We start from the raw sequence: 15,438 nt of genomic DNA, 5'->3' as shown, positions 1-15,438 counted from the left end.
TCATGGCAGGAGTGGAAATCCTGTCCTCAGCTGCGGTGAGAACATGGAGGACAAGGCTTCCCTGATGTGGGGGACCAGGAGGTGCCTCAGTAACACATCACAAGGTCAGTTCTATGTGTGCACCTCACAAGAATTCCTGTAACTGAGCGTGCGGAGGCCAGCACAGAATGCAGAACACAGCGCTGCTAGTTATAAAAAAATGGAAAATATATCTGAACACCACAAACTTTGAACTTCATCCAAATTAGATGATAAAACTGAAAACATGATTTTGTAAATTTAATAAATACTTTAAAATACAAGTGCAAATAAGCACAAACTCCAGACATATAGTACAAAAGCTTCAGATTATAGCGGTAAACAAAATTGCGCATCTAAAACGAATGTTTTAGAAGAGCTTGCATGTGTCTGTATGGGATCACAGGTTACTTTAAATTGTATAGTTCATGCATGGGGATTTATTGTTCTGTACTGCTGGCTGCATGACAATGTATCGCAGTTATCACTGAGGTTTTAAAGTTCAAACACTTTCCTGTGGCATTCTACACTTACCACACTGTGTAAACACAAGGTATTAGGACACTACAGGACTCACAGGAGCGCACAGGAGCTCACAGGACTGCGACAGTGCACACGAGGCCAGACACAACTGCAGCCAGAAGTAAGCCCAAAGTCCCACCCTAACCAAGGAGCTATCTGCAACTGATACCTACTAGGAAAGGGAAATGAGTTTCCCCAGTGCAGTGACCCTGGGTGGGTACATCACGCACACTCCTGGGTCCGCACCATTCCCAGAGAAGTTGCCCAACACTAAATGAATCACAGCTTTTCTGTGTGACCTTTTTGTTTCGGTTTGGCTAGTTCTGATGGTTGTTTTCTTGGTTTTGATTTGTTTGTTTTGTTTTGTTTTGTTTTTTAACTGAGAGAGAAAAAGAACCAGGAAGTTTAAGAGGAGGGAGGCGAGGAGGGTCTGGGAGGCGGGGAAGGGGAAGGATGGATGCTAAAAGGCGGATAAAAACAGAACGTTGCCACCACCAGTGTACTCACCACGTCCTGCTGTTGACTTCGTACTTGTAGAGGTCATCCACCAGCCCATACTTATTCCCCGGCAGGGCTTTATAGCCGCCGTGAACATAAACGGACTTGGTCATTTCATCATACACACTCGTGTGGCCATAACCGCCTTGCACAATGGCTCCTTTAGTTTCCGGAACCAGCCAAGTGTTGGATGCTACAGCAGTGGGGAAGAAAAGTAAATGATGAAGTTCAGGTAGTAGCAAAATTACAACCAAAATATCATTAACCCAGCAAGTTAACTCTCATGGCACATCTTTCCGAGGAGAGAGCGAGCTACCTGCCTAACACTCAGATTAACAGCTGCACACGCTACGCTGGGCGCCGAGGCAAGATGGAGTGTCCGGCATGTCCCATAGTAAATCCTGAAACACTGAAAATCCAATTTTTGTATTTATAAAAGAAAATAGGGGAAATTTTACTTACATGTATTTATATTATTTAAAAATAGTACTTGTAAGTAAAATATACAGCAAATTTATATCAGGGCCTTCTATGTGACAAACGTTGAATAAGTTAGTGATATAACAGAGATGAAAATTATATGACCACTGTCCCGTTTTTTAAATGTATGTGAGTATACAATGGTTGTCTTTGGGTATGAGTACACTGTGGCTGTCTTCAGACACACCAGAAGAGGGCATTAGATCGAATTATAGATGGTTGTGAGCCACCATGTGGGTGCTGAGAATTAAACTCAGGACCTCTGGAAGAACAGTCAGTGCTCCTAACCACTGAGCCATCTCATCAGCTAGACCACTAGCCTCACACCTTCTAAATGAACAAACTTTTAGACTATGCAGGTCCTAAAATCTAATGTTCTAGTTCTCCTGGCAACCATGATATTGCTGGGCTCTACCAACAGCCACAGTGGCACGCGTTTTGAAGGGAAAAGATATCCTCCTGTGCCTGCAGCTGCAGATGACCAGGTGGCTGCTGGGAACTGAACTCGGGTCCTCCGCAGGAGCAGGTGCTCTTGGCATGAGCTGGCTCTGCAGCCCAGCAGCTGTTATGATCAAACACCAAAGCCCCACGGGACCGTGGTCAGTGAACTTAATGACTCTGGTGTCTTTTAGCAACATCTGGCCACTGTTTTGTACTCTTTACTGTGCAGTTTTCAGGGTGAAAGCCCTTTAACTTCTGACATCAGACCCCTGGGCACCACAGCTGCCGCTCAAATGCTCTTGGACACAGCAGTAAGTCTTAGTAGGAAACACAATTTGAGAGAAAAGTTGATAGATCTTAATTTGTATTGATATAATACACAGAATTTTTTAAATTCTCATGAGTCCTATAAAACTCAAAAAACATGATTCATCTCATTTCCATGCAGACAAGAAAACAGAAATCCAACCAACCAGAGCTCCCAGGGACTAACTACCATCTGAAGAGTACACATGGACAGATCCATGGCTCCAGCCGCATATGTAGCAGAGGATGGCCTTGTTGGGCATCAGTGGGAGGAGAGGCCCTTGGTCCTGCCAAAGCTCGATGCCCCAGTGTAGGGGAATGCCAGGGTGGGGAGGCGGGAAGGGATGGGTGACTGGGGAGGGGCAATACCCTCACAGAAGCAGGGGAGGGGTGAGGGGATAGGGGGGTTGCAATGCAAATGAAAAAATATCCAATAAAAAAACAGAAATCAAACAAAAGTACTATCATAAATTCGTTTGGAAATACTATTTGGTTATAGAACGCGCCAGGAGGAGCTGAATGCACAGATAATTTCTAATTCACCAAAACTCCGGTTGCCATTCTACAGATTATTCCTACTAAAAATAAAAATCTACCAGTTACCACACATTCTAGCTACCAACCAGCCTGGACATTGTCAGTACCGCACACTCCAGAGCATGTGTGGTGCTGTCCTGGCCATGCATACAGAGTCGCATCTGAATGAGACTTGGAGGGGCACCTTCCTCACACGCAGTTCTCAGTATCAACTCAGCCCATAAAGGAGCAGGCTCACTGCACGGTGTCCAGTCATATACGCTGGCCACATAAAAGCCAAGAACTGGAGCTCATTAGTGAGAGACACCCAGAAATTAGAATATTCTTAAATTTAAACAGCAACTATAAGATAAATGTTTGTGGACAAATTAAAACTAACAACTACAACAAAACTTACCGCTATTTGAAAATGTCATAAGGAATAGGGAGGTTTCTAGAAACACACATACACACACACACACACACACACACACACACACACACACACACCAGAAAACAAAAACTAGCAATAGAGAAAACCATGTGCAGACTGATCATGTTACCCCAGGCTCTAAAACACAATCTCTTAGAAACCTTTTACCCTTGAGAATCTACCCTGACGTAGCCAGAGGTCTAGGAACATGATATGAAAAAATAAAATCTTAAAATTTATGAACTAAAAAGACATGAGGTAATTTCAGCTTTTGGTTCTTAGGTAAATCCCAAGGCAACAGCACCATCTGTTGGAATGCTTCACAACATAAAATATTTGAAAACGAGCATGTGACACCCCCACATCTGGCTAAGAGACAGACCCAAATACTAAGGGACAAAATTTTAGCACAATCAAAAAGATTATGTTCAAGAACCATTCTGAACATAATTCACCTTAGAATTCCAATCTAAAATGACTTACCATTCTGACCAAAGAATTAGAAGATTAAAATAAGGATGCTTCCAACCACTAAAGAAATTACATGCTGAAAGAAACTCACAGATATGGTATTCCTGTATGCTGCTTGTATAGCCATATATTGCAGAATATCCAAATATCACAATCATGACGACATCGCCACTGTCCAGCTCCATGATGTGTGCCGAGTGGCCCTCTACAGCATACTGCTGACCGTGCCCAAGGATAGTGGGGGTTTTCGTGCTCCATGACTGACTGCGTACATTAAACACCCATAATTCATCGGTGACGTTCCCGTCACTTGTCTCCATTCTGCCCCCGTACATAAAGATGTTTTCCTGTAAGTTAAAACACGCACACTAGTAAACAGGTCTCAGCACCATGCATCCGTTCTCTAAGACTTTGTTTCCATGCTCCATTTTAGTAAATGCTTGCAACATACCTAAGACAGCTCTTATAAAAAAAGTCTGATGGGAACACATCAATGGTAATGAAAGGGAAATCCTAGCTATGTTTCCAAATGTTGCATTACTGTGTCTTAGATTAAAAGTTCACATTACATACTCTATTAAGTATATTTTTGTTTTAAAACACATCAGAAACTCAGTGCTAAGCATGTGCTGGTTTTACAATACACAACTCCCACACATCAGAAAAACAGTGCCGTACTCTGACTGACATCACCCATGTGTGCAGTGAAAGCCCCACATAAGGCAACAGTTTCCCAGCATCTGAATGATCTGAGTCCCTAACGGTTACATTTTAATTATGTCACCTGCTAATTGTCCTTGCCATTCTCATCAATTCCATGTTTCCCAGCACTAGTCACCAAAAACATGGGCACCTGCACATCACTCAAGGTACATTTCATTTTCTTCATGACTGTGGGAAGATACCACATTCCTTCAACACTTAGACATTATCCAATTAATTTTATTCATAGTCAATTTGCTTAAGTGATGCAAAAATGGTAAAGACCACTATATTTCAGCAAACTAAAAAGATGTTTTCTTCAATTTGATAGAAGTTATCTAAAGAAAACTCTAAAATAAAATTATGCCTAATGGTGAAACGTAAGATGGTTTCCCTGAAGACCAAGAGTAAGATAAGGACGCCTACTTTGTCACTTCTATTGAAAGGTCCACCTAGGGCAGGTAAGCGAGAACTAATGGGGCCCAGATAAAACAGAATGAAAGACACTTTCTACCAGCGGATCATATCACCTCCTAGGTGAAAGATCCTAAGGAATGGAAGGTTAGCCAGTGGGTTCCGTTACGTTGTGGCATGAGGTCGGGGAGCAGCGTGCATGTTTGTCTGCACACTTGGGACACGAGAGCTAAGAGCAAAGTCAGCGGAGCAATTACGCTCAACACCAGAAAGGACAAAGTATTTAGGAATCAATCCACAAGTGTTCAGAAGTGAAGTTATAAAAACTGAAATATACGAGATATAAATGGGAAGATGTTCCAACGTTTACGGATCAGCGGACATTCACGGGATGACAAAGCTCTCCAAGTCTAAGTAGACTCAGTTCAAGCTCTGTCAGAGCTCTCTGTAGAAACAGAGATGTCATTCAAGAGTCATCTAGAACAGCAAGGGCTGCAGAAAAGCAGACCAGTCTGTGAAAGCAAAGAGCCTTCTTTAACAATACAAACCGGTCTGAAGGCAGTGTGGCTTGACACAAATCAGCACAAGAGAATGAGGAGCTCAGAGGCGCTGATAAGAGATGCGCGTGCCCGCGGTCAGACGGGGTCTGAAGAGAGTGCTAAGACTGCGCAGTGAGAAGAGGTGCTCCGGGCTAAATGTGGGGACACAGACTCAAGCCAAACAGTGAGGCCAGACCCTTCCTGCCCATCGGACCCTGAGGTTTTTAAATGGATGAAATAGATAAATAAATGTAAGAGGCAACTCTACGAAGCGCTCCTTCGTGAGCAGGAAGGCGAGTGAGAAGCTGCCTCTCGGTGATGCCGTGAATGCCCCACATTACGCCATGTAATAAATTGTTGTTCTAGCAGAGCTCTAACCGTGAGCCTATGGTCTCCTGTTCTCATGGAGTGCTTGAGACAAATCTGAGGTCTATTATTTCTCTAACACAGATTCTTAGGACAACTGGGATGTCTGTGAGCGGGAGACCTACCTGATAGAGAGCAAGCGAATGCCCGTATCTCTGCAGAGGGCCCCTTGACACAGCACCTACATTCCATATGCTGCTTTCTAAGTTGTAACTAGAAGCAAGAAAACAAACTACGTTAGCAAGCTGACACTCTTTGTCCATTCTTTGATTTATATGTATGTGTTTCTTTACTTGAATTCAGACTCTCTTTAATTCCGAAGGTTGTATATCTAATGAGTTTATAGACCATAAAAAACGTGTTATTAAGGCTTCAGTCAAGAAGCACCTCCTCTTGCCGGGCAGTGGTGGCACATCACACGCCTCCAATTCCAGCACTTGGAGGCAGAGGTGTGGGTAGATCTTTGCGTTCAAGGCCTGTCTGGTCTACAGAGTGAGTTCCAGGATAGGCAGGGCTCCACAGAGAAACCCTGTCTCAAAAAACAAAGAAAACAAAATAAAACAAACAAAAAAAACAACAACAAAAAAAGAAAGGAAAAGAAAAAAGAAAGAAAGAAAGAAAGAAAGAAAGGAGGAAGAAGGAAAGAGAGGAAAAGAACATCTGCTCTTAAGGTTTACGTACAACATACAGAGCTCAAGAGATGGCTCCGTGGTTACAATTCCCATTACTCGCAGAGGACCTGTCTGTAACACCAGTTCTAGGGGATGCAAAGTCCTCTTCCACAGGCACCAGTCACACTTGTAGTGCACACACATATGTGTAAACAAACACTCATACTCATGAAATAAAACTTAAAACGCTAAATTCTAAAAACTTTAAAAAGATACATCAGCTTGAGTAGGCCATTCATTGGTAGAATTATTGCATTTACTAATTGCAATGGACTTAAAACGTATGAGTTCTTCACTTTCAAATTAAAATAAAATCCAGTTTTCCTTAGAAACAGATAAAAATTTCCTCCCTCTTTACAATAGCCATTTGCTTTTAACATTAATGCATGTATTTGCGTATGTGTTGGGGGGGGGCAATTCATCAAGAACTTCGTGTTTCCTATGCACAGATATAACTTACTTGCTACTAATTCTTTTAAATTGTGCAAAATAAATCTAGTAGCATAGAGGCACTGCATTGCTGTCTTCTGTGTTCTTACACTAACTCCAGAACGTCTGATAACCCAACTCCTCTCAAGCCTACATCTTCAGATCAAGTCCTTAGCCGCTCTTCTGGCCTGGCATTTGCATGGGTGGCACGTTAATCTTCAAACCCACTCCCCTCTGAAGACACTGCCCTGGGAGGTTTCCCTAAACCCCTCATCCCTTTTCAAACTGCTTGCCAGTTTCTCTTCTCCTCCCAATCTTCTTGTGGCTGGGGTTCAGTCTTGCTCTTCTCTATAGAAAACTCATTCCCTGTATTTCACTAGAACTAAATTCCCATTTCTACACTTCTTCCCAAGAGCCCGAAGTTCTGACTCAAATGGTCAGAGTAAGTCTTCTAAAGTATCAGTCAAAGCCTGCTTGGAACCTCCCATCACACACACACACACACACACACACACACACACACACACACACACACACACAGCTTATATCCTTCTCCTTTCCTCCATTTGCCCCCCTCACCCTCCCCTATAACTTGACCCTTTCCTTTCATAGACTTCTTAGCAAATCTCATGGCTTCCTGTGAAATATGAAACTAATGTTAAACACTCTATGCAGGAATTAAAACTTTTAAACCAAACAAACCTCCACACACAGTGACAAATAATTGAGCTTGGGCACTGACCGCATATAGTCTCAAGGTTAGCTAATATATACTACCTCAGAAACAGTCATTTACACATTTGAACAGTGGAACTTAGTGTTGTGAAAATCTAAAGATAAATACTTACTTGAGAACCATTTGAAAAGAACTGTAGTTAAAAGTGTATCCTCCAATCACCCACATGAATTTCCCATGTAAAACTGCTTTATGTGAAGCCCGACCTACAGAAGGGCTGAAGGGCTTAACATTTGGCAAAATCCAGTAGGACTCGGTGGAAGGGACATTCAGAGAACAGTCTGGGCCTGTTTAAAAAAATCAAGCAACACACTGAATTAAACAAAGATCTTCTATTTCCAAAGCAGATTACACAGATGAGGAGAATCTAATGTTCAGCATAATAAAAATGTACCACACATAATAATAGTCTGATCTGACGAGGTGGTGCACACCTCTAAAACTGTCAGTCAAAAAGCTAAGGGAAGAAGACTGAAAGCTCACGGGCAAATTAACGACTCGGGTACACAGTAAGACCCCGGCCCAAAACCTTCCCTCATGAAAAAAACTTGCAAATAAATTATTACAATGGAAATATAATCAGAGTTTAACATGTTCTAATGAATATCATACTGTATAAAAACTTGTTAAAGAACATGTAATTTCCTGTTTACTTTCGCATGCTTCTATAATGATAAAGTGGATAACAACATCCTCAAATCCTAGTCCAGGCAATTACGCTGTGACCCTAGACAAACCTGTTTACCTTGCCCAGCCTCCAGCTTTCATGTATAGTGAAAGTAAAAATCTATTCACAAATGATATCAAAATCTTTTAATATTTCGCAAAAGGTATACAAAAGACATGTATAAATTACAAGCTATTTAACAAATGCAATAAGGTTCACATTATTAAGAACCAAACTGGCTTCAGGAATTTAACCTCATACATCAGCAAAAGAAAGTATAGTACAATAAGTACAATAAAATAAAAGCTATTTAGAAACTATAGAAGTTTCATAAAGTAAAAACAAGTATTAGTTTAGAATATGTCCAATAGTATAAACGGAGCAACAATTGTCTCTTATCCAAACTCATGTGACTAGTAAGACTAAATGTCCTCGTCTATAAGATGCAGATGAGGTGATCAATGTCTCTGAAACCTGATAACAGAGGAATTCACTGTCACAACACCCAGTGTCACTACACTGCACTTCCTGTGGCTACTTCCTGTCACTGAACTGCAATGCACTTCCTGTTACTGTAGTGTACTTCCTGTCAATCCACTGCACTTCCTGTTGCTGCACTGCACTTCCTGCCTCTGCACTGTGCTTCCTGTAATTGCACTTCTTGTGGCTGCACTGAATTTCCTGCTGCTGTACCTCATGTCACTGTGCTGCACGTCCTGTTGCTGCACTTCCTGTCACTAGCTGTACTTCCTGTCTCTGCAGCACACTGTCACTGTAATTTCTGTCACTATACTTACTTCCTGTCACTACTTTACTTCCTGTTGCTGCACTTCCGGTTATGCACTTGTCACTGCACAGCACTTCCTGTTACTACACTACACTTTCTGTCACTGCACTTCCTGTCATGTACTGCACTTCCTGTCATTATACTGTGCTTCCTGTAGCTGCACTTGTGACTGCACTGAACTTCCTGTTGCTGTACTTCCTGTCACTGTGCTGTACTTCTTGTCATGCACTTGTTACAGGACACTTTCTGTCACTGCACTGCACTTGTCATTGCACTGCACTTCTTGTCACTGCACTGTACTTCCTGTTGAGGCATTTACAGATCCATGTGTCACAAGCAGAGTCCTACAGCACCACTAGCTGAACCAGGCCTGCATCTGCTTCTTCAGAGCACTGTGTGCATCCTGTGTGTTTCTCACTATCCAAGATCTGTCATTAGTATCACATGTTGTGACAACCTATAATCACGTTACTATTAAAATCACTTGAGGTCACCACCAACCACAGCTATATAAAACAATAAATCTAACTGATAAATGTGTGTTCTGACTGCTTCAGGAACTGGCCTGGCTTTCCCCTCTTCTCTCCCTTTCCTTAAATCTCCTTATTACCAAAGACAAAACGTAAGTCAAATTAATCCCGCTAATAACTACACTGGTTTCTAAAAGTCAAGATAAATGGGAAAGTGCGGCTCCTTTCACTTAAATCAAAAGTCCATGCTGCCCTCTCCTGTCAACCTCCATTTACAGATGAAAGTGCTGCCCCAGAGAACAAATGGTGAGGTGAAATGCCCTAACTGCTAACAGCGCAAGTTCAGGGCTTTCAATGGAAGAGCAAACCGTTCACAACATCCCTTAAACAAAGCCCAACCCAGCGGCAGAGTGCAGACCTCAGTAAACATTCGCTCTGTTCAATCCTCTAAAAGCTGAGAAAGGTACGGAAGGGGAGGAGACAAGTGTGGGGCTGGCAAAGGCTACAGTTTAGAAAGAGGCGGAGGGAACAGAGACAGTGCCACAGAGTGACAGCCAGGCTGATTGGACTGCAGCAAGCAATCCAGGGCTGATGATGCCACTGGCCAAGCTGGAATTGTACCGCAAGGGCTTCATCACCATTCCGATGCAGTGAAAGGATCGGAGATTATGGAAGAAGGTCAAAATACCAGCATTTGAAGGGATCTAAGGGAGATATTATCAATCCCGTGAGCGCTTTTAAGTGACTGCACTAAGCAAATCTGCTAATCTGGTGGGCACGACGGAGAACTGGAAGCAAAGCATGAAGACAGAACTGAAGCAAGAGTTGCTCCTTGTGATGAGGAAAATGGATTCCCAATACGGACCCCCTGATGAAGGCGCTGTACACACTTTACGATGGTAAAACAGAATGTGCTCGGTCATTGAAGAGGCTTGGGAGGCGGACACCAGTGTGGAAAAGTTCTGTTCGGTTAAGATGCTATCAACCACGCACCAATCGGACTGATCTGCAATATGACCTCTCCCAGGCTACTGCAGCCTTTACCAGTGACCACCATAAAACTGAGGCAAGACCCCCCCACCAGCAAAAAAGGTTCTGCAACAACACGAGTGACTGTTACCATTATGTAGCAGTAAAATGTTTTTAATTAAGATTGTATGTTTTTATAATAATTTCATTGTACATTTAAAATCATAACTGTACATGTATACAGTATTATATAAACATATGATCATGCTCTGGGAACCTAGAAAATACACGTGACTCACTATATTGCAGTATTCATTTCATTACAACCACTCAGAATAAAACTTATAATAACTCCAAGATTATACTCCTTCATTAAACATGTTGGATATATTGTTCTGCTCAAACTAAATAATTGGTACCATGTTTAAAGTGAAATTAATTCCTACAGTGCCTTTCTTCTGTCATTTAGCATACCTATATCAATTTGCTATATCCATTTTTCTTTTTCCCACTTATGATTTAACATGTATACTGAAATCTCAGATTCTCCAAAGAGGAGGAAGAGAAGGAAGAGGAGGAGGGGGAGGAGGAGAAGGAGGAGGAAGAGAAGGAAGAAGAGGAAGAGGAAGAGGAAGAAGAGGAGGAGGAAGATGAAGAAAGCAAGATGAGAAACCGTCTTTGAAGAGTGCTATCTTCCAGCTCCACTGAAAAGCTTTTGTTACCGCAGACAAAATATTCTGCACACACACTAGGCTCACAGAAGCAGTGGCTAAAGTCCTATCATCTGTCTCCCTGTAATTCAGATGCCCTCAAACTATTGTTACAATAGTTACTTTACAAGCAATGAGTCACATGACTGATAATCACCACTCCACACCCTTTCTAACAATGTGGTTCTTACAGTCTAAATTATGTTGTTATGAAAGAGCTGTCTGTCTGTCTGTTTGTCTGCTTAAGTAGAAATCAATGGTTTTCAATGCCCAATTTTGAGGTGTAACGAGGCTAAAATAAAGTTGTCGGGGGCTGGGGATTTAGCTCAGTGGTAGAGCGCTTACCTAGGAAGCGCAATGCCCTGGGTTCGGTCCCCAGCTCCGAAAAAAAAAAAAAGAAAGAAAAAAAAAACCAAAAGTTGTCCATGGACTCTGGATATAGAAACTATTCCAAAGTGATAGCATCGTGGCTGGAGCAGAAAAGGGTCATTTCTCCTTGCACCCCTGCAACACTCAATCTGAAAAGCATCGGTGTTATCGAGATACATCTGCATGGAAAGGAATGGCTTTAACATCCTAAAGACCTATTTCTGATCATTACAGCCATACACACAGACATTTAAAATAATAAGGTAGAAAGGAAAGCATGCCAGTTAACATTTATCTAGGCTCAAAAACCAAACTGCCCATTTTATTAGTCTGGTCTCATGTTCACAGAATACCTAAATAGTATGTCTAATCTTCGAGTATTATTCACAAATGCAAATTTTATAGGTTAATAAAATGCATTAAACTTGGTTACAAAAGAGATGATTAAATCAAGAGCTATTATCAAGTGTCTTACTTACTAAGAAGGAAATGTCGCTATAGTGTTAGTCTTTAAGAATACTATTTCAGAGCAGGGAGAGAGCTGTTGAAGTGCCTGCTGTGCCAGCATGAGACTCTGAGTGAGGCTCACCGGCATCTACCCAAAAGCTGGCTGTGAAGGCACACATGCATAGTAACCCAGCACTGTGGCAAAGGGACAAGTGGATCCTCGGAGTTACCAGTCTAGCCCATAGATGCGCTCCAGTTCAGGAAGAGATCTACCCTAGCCCAGGGAAAGAGTAAACAGCGACCTCTGAAGACACCCAGTGTTGGCCTCTGCTCACAGAGGTATGGATATACCCACATGCACACAGGTTAGTGACTTACCCAAAATAACCCTGTGAACTGGGATGAATTTACTCATAAACTAAAGTGACTATACGAGTCATCCACTCTAAGAACTAGCAGGTTACAGACTGGAAGTTTGTCTTTACCAAAATTCCTACATGTGAGCCCTCACCCCAATGTGATGGATGAGGAAGTGTTTGGGACACACACACACACACACACACACACACACACACACACACACGTGTGTGTGTGTTCTTGCCATAGCTCTGCCAGAGGAAAAATCAGCAAGAAGGCAACTATCTGTAGGCCGAGAAGACAGTCCTCCCCAGAACAGATTTTTCTCATTTCTAATCTAAGACATCCAACCTCCAGAACTGCTGAGTGGGCGGTGGGTGCTTGGTTACTCTAGCTGTCAGTCAGCATTTGCCAGAGAAGTGTCAGCATGAGCTAGAACATGCACATAACACTCCTTTGCACATTCCACTGGCCATGGTATCCACGCTGGCTGTAAGGTTAGACAAGAAATGCAGTATGTAACTGCGAGACCATGTGCAGCTCTAAAGCTTAGTGGGCTCTTAGTGGGCAAAAGGAAGTAATCAATGCTGGCAAGACACTGGTCTCTTCCAAACGACACAACAACTTCCCTTCTGTCACTTAAGTTTGAACTATTTATGTTGCTCTAACAAAAGCCCAACAATTCAGAACGTCAGACAAAGGGAAAAACTGAGAGCTACTAGGATTGAGGGATTTGCTGAAGTCTGTGAAATTTATTACTCTTTACACATGAACATAAAGCAAATTTGTTGTGTTTTGATTTTTATTTAGTTTAAAAAATATTTTCTTTAGTCAATTGTTACAAATAAACTTAAGGGATAAATGTTTTCCAAAACAGCTTTTTCCTAACTTGACTTACTATTTTAAAAATTCTATACATTCAAGGGTCTGTGATAGATGACCACGATTTTGAGCCGAGCCTGGACTTCATGATGAGTTAGTTCCAGGTCAGCCTGAGCTACATTGTGAGTCCCGTTCCAAAAGATAAATAAACAAATTATGTTATATGAAAATATCAGAAACGACCAAGAGGTCCTAATAAATCAACAGAGAAACTGGAGTGCATCCACACAATGGACACTGCTCATGCTAAAAAGAAATGAGCTGTAAGTCACTGGAACACAGGAGAGAAACTTTAAGGCAGAATGCGCAGGGTGCCAGTCAAAGAAGCTACTCATGAACACTACTTGCTACATAGTTTCTGCTATGGTTATGCGTCACAGAACAATGTTTCCATCAACAAAAGACCACACGTGGACAACCATGATTAAGGATTGTTTCTATTTAGGGAGAGCGCACTCATCTTAATTTATGCACTACAAAACTGCATACTGGTACACTTCTCAGAACACACCAAAACTGCAGAGACAGGAAGAAGGTCGCTGGCTGCCAACAGCTGAGGGAAGGAGCAGTGAGTACAGGGAGTTTCCAGTCAGGGTTACACTGTGAACTGGGTGGAGGCCATGGGACCTTTAACCAATACAACTCTAATATAAACTATGACTTTGTGTAACAATGATCTGTTGGTGTAGAATTGCCAGTTTTAAGAGACAGGCCATTCTGGCAAACGTTGATGAGGGGAGCGATACTAAGGGGAGGGGGGGATTTCTTATTCTGAGTCACAGAACGAGATGAGTCTCGTGCGAAAAGCACTGTATGTTTTACTTCCCTGGCTGAACTTAAGCTGCTATTTACATGAAACTACCACAATGGAAAGTGAAAATATTTTAGTTTAAAACTTTAAAGTGGAAAAAGACTCAAAGCACTTTCTGAGAACACAAAATTCACAAGTGATTAACTAAAAATATACAACCCCACCAATAAACACTTGAAAATTTTCACCTGTCATAACCATAAGTAATGTATTAGCAATAATAAAATCCTGTGTTTGGGCTGGGGATTTAGCTCAGTGGTAGAGTGCTTACCTAGGAAGCGCAAGGCCCTGGGTTCGGTCCCCAGCTCCAAAAAAAAAAATAAATAAATAAAATAAAATAAAATAAAATAAAATAAAATAAAATAAAATCCTGTGTTTAACATGCCTCAGAATTGTGTGATGTGTGCATCAAAGTCCCCTCTGTCAAAAAGTACTACACTAGCACAAAGACAATTCTCTGCAAACGTATTCAGCAAATTCAACCTGATAATTTCAGCTACCTTTTATCCTTTAACTCCACAATGACAAATATATGACTACAGATGACTAAGAAACCCAAAACTTTTCACTGTGGTTTAAAGCTAATCTTTAATGACAGACAGAAGATTTTGGAATTCTTTTCGAGGAATGACTTTTACAACAAGCAGCTAAATAAACTTTTATTTATCGAAATAGTCTCTGTCCTTTTTAAAAGTAGCCACAAGGGGTCAGCCTTTCCTAAGAAATACATTTTAGATGCTCCTACACCTGTAAAACTGAATTTATTTTTGCAGTACAGAATGTAGCCAATTATGAGGTAAGTTTGAATACACCACACAGTAAGTCGGGTGAAGTCATCCAGTCTCTAAGGAGTCAACAAAAAGATTATAGAAGATTACGATGATCAGATGCCTCCAATTTTGAGTTTAACGTGTAACTTCACTTAATCCCTAAAACAGCACATAGACAGGTCTTTCCCAATCTTTTTATGAAAATGCAGATAACTAAGAACTTAACTGTTAACCTAAACATATTCCCCCACAAAACGCCAAAAGAACAAAAACACATGAGACTTAAGTGTGCAAACTAAAACAATGCATGTAGCATTGCAACCTCCATCTCCCGGCCGCCCCCGCGCCAGCCCCGCGCCAGCCCCGCGCCAGCCCCGCGCCAGCCCCGCGCCAGCCCCGCGCCAGCCCCGCGCCAGCCCCGCGCCGCAAGCTTACCTTGCCAACTATCGTTACAGACACAGAGTTTTTCTCCCGTTAGGTCACAGTAGCCATGATCTGGGCTCCCACAATTGGCTTTACAGTAAGGAATGTCGCATGCTTCCCCTTTCCAGTATTTGTCGCATTCACAATACACTTGACTTGCAACAGAGACACTAGTTGTACATTTTCCATGACCAGAGCAATTGTTAGGACAAGAATTGATTCTGCAAAACATAA

General features: G+C 41.9%; 1 protein-coding gene across 3 annotated transcripts in view; it reads right to left on the bottom strand.

The window, feature by feature from the left end:
* Atrnl1 (attractin like 1) overlaps window positions 1-15,438 on the bottom strand; it is a 543,698-nt gene that overhangs the window by 493,281 nt on the left and 34,979 nt on the right. For all 3 annotated transcript variants that reach the window (XM_087552341.1, NM_001431114.1, NM_001431115.1), the window contains 5 exon segments: window positions 15,217-15,425; window positions 7,655-7,829; window positions 5,832-5,919; window positions 3,777-4,032; window positions 1,048-1,231 (listed from right to left, as the gene is read on the bottom strand). In XM_087552341.1, the coding sequence (XP_087408467.1) occupies window positions 1,048-1,231; window positions 3,777-4,032; window positions 5,832-5,919; window positions 7,655-7,829; window positions 15,217-15,425 (912 nt within the window).

The sequence above is a fragment of the Rattus norvegicus genome, chromosome 1, assembly GCF_021556685.1.
Source record: "Rattus norvegicus strain SHRSP/BbbUtx chromosome 1, alternate assembly SHRSP_T2T, whole genome shotgun sequence".
Lineage (NCBI taxonomy): Eukaryota > Metazoa > Chordata > Mammalia > Rodentia > Muridae > Rattus > Rattus norvegicus.
Note: the sequence above shows the minus strand (reverse complement) of the source record. Positions and strands in the feature narration are given on the sequence as shown.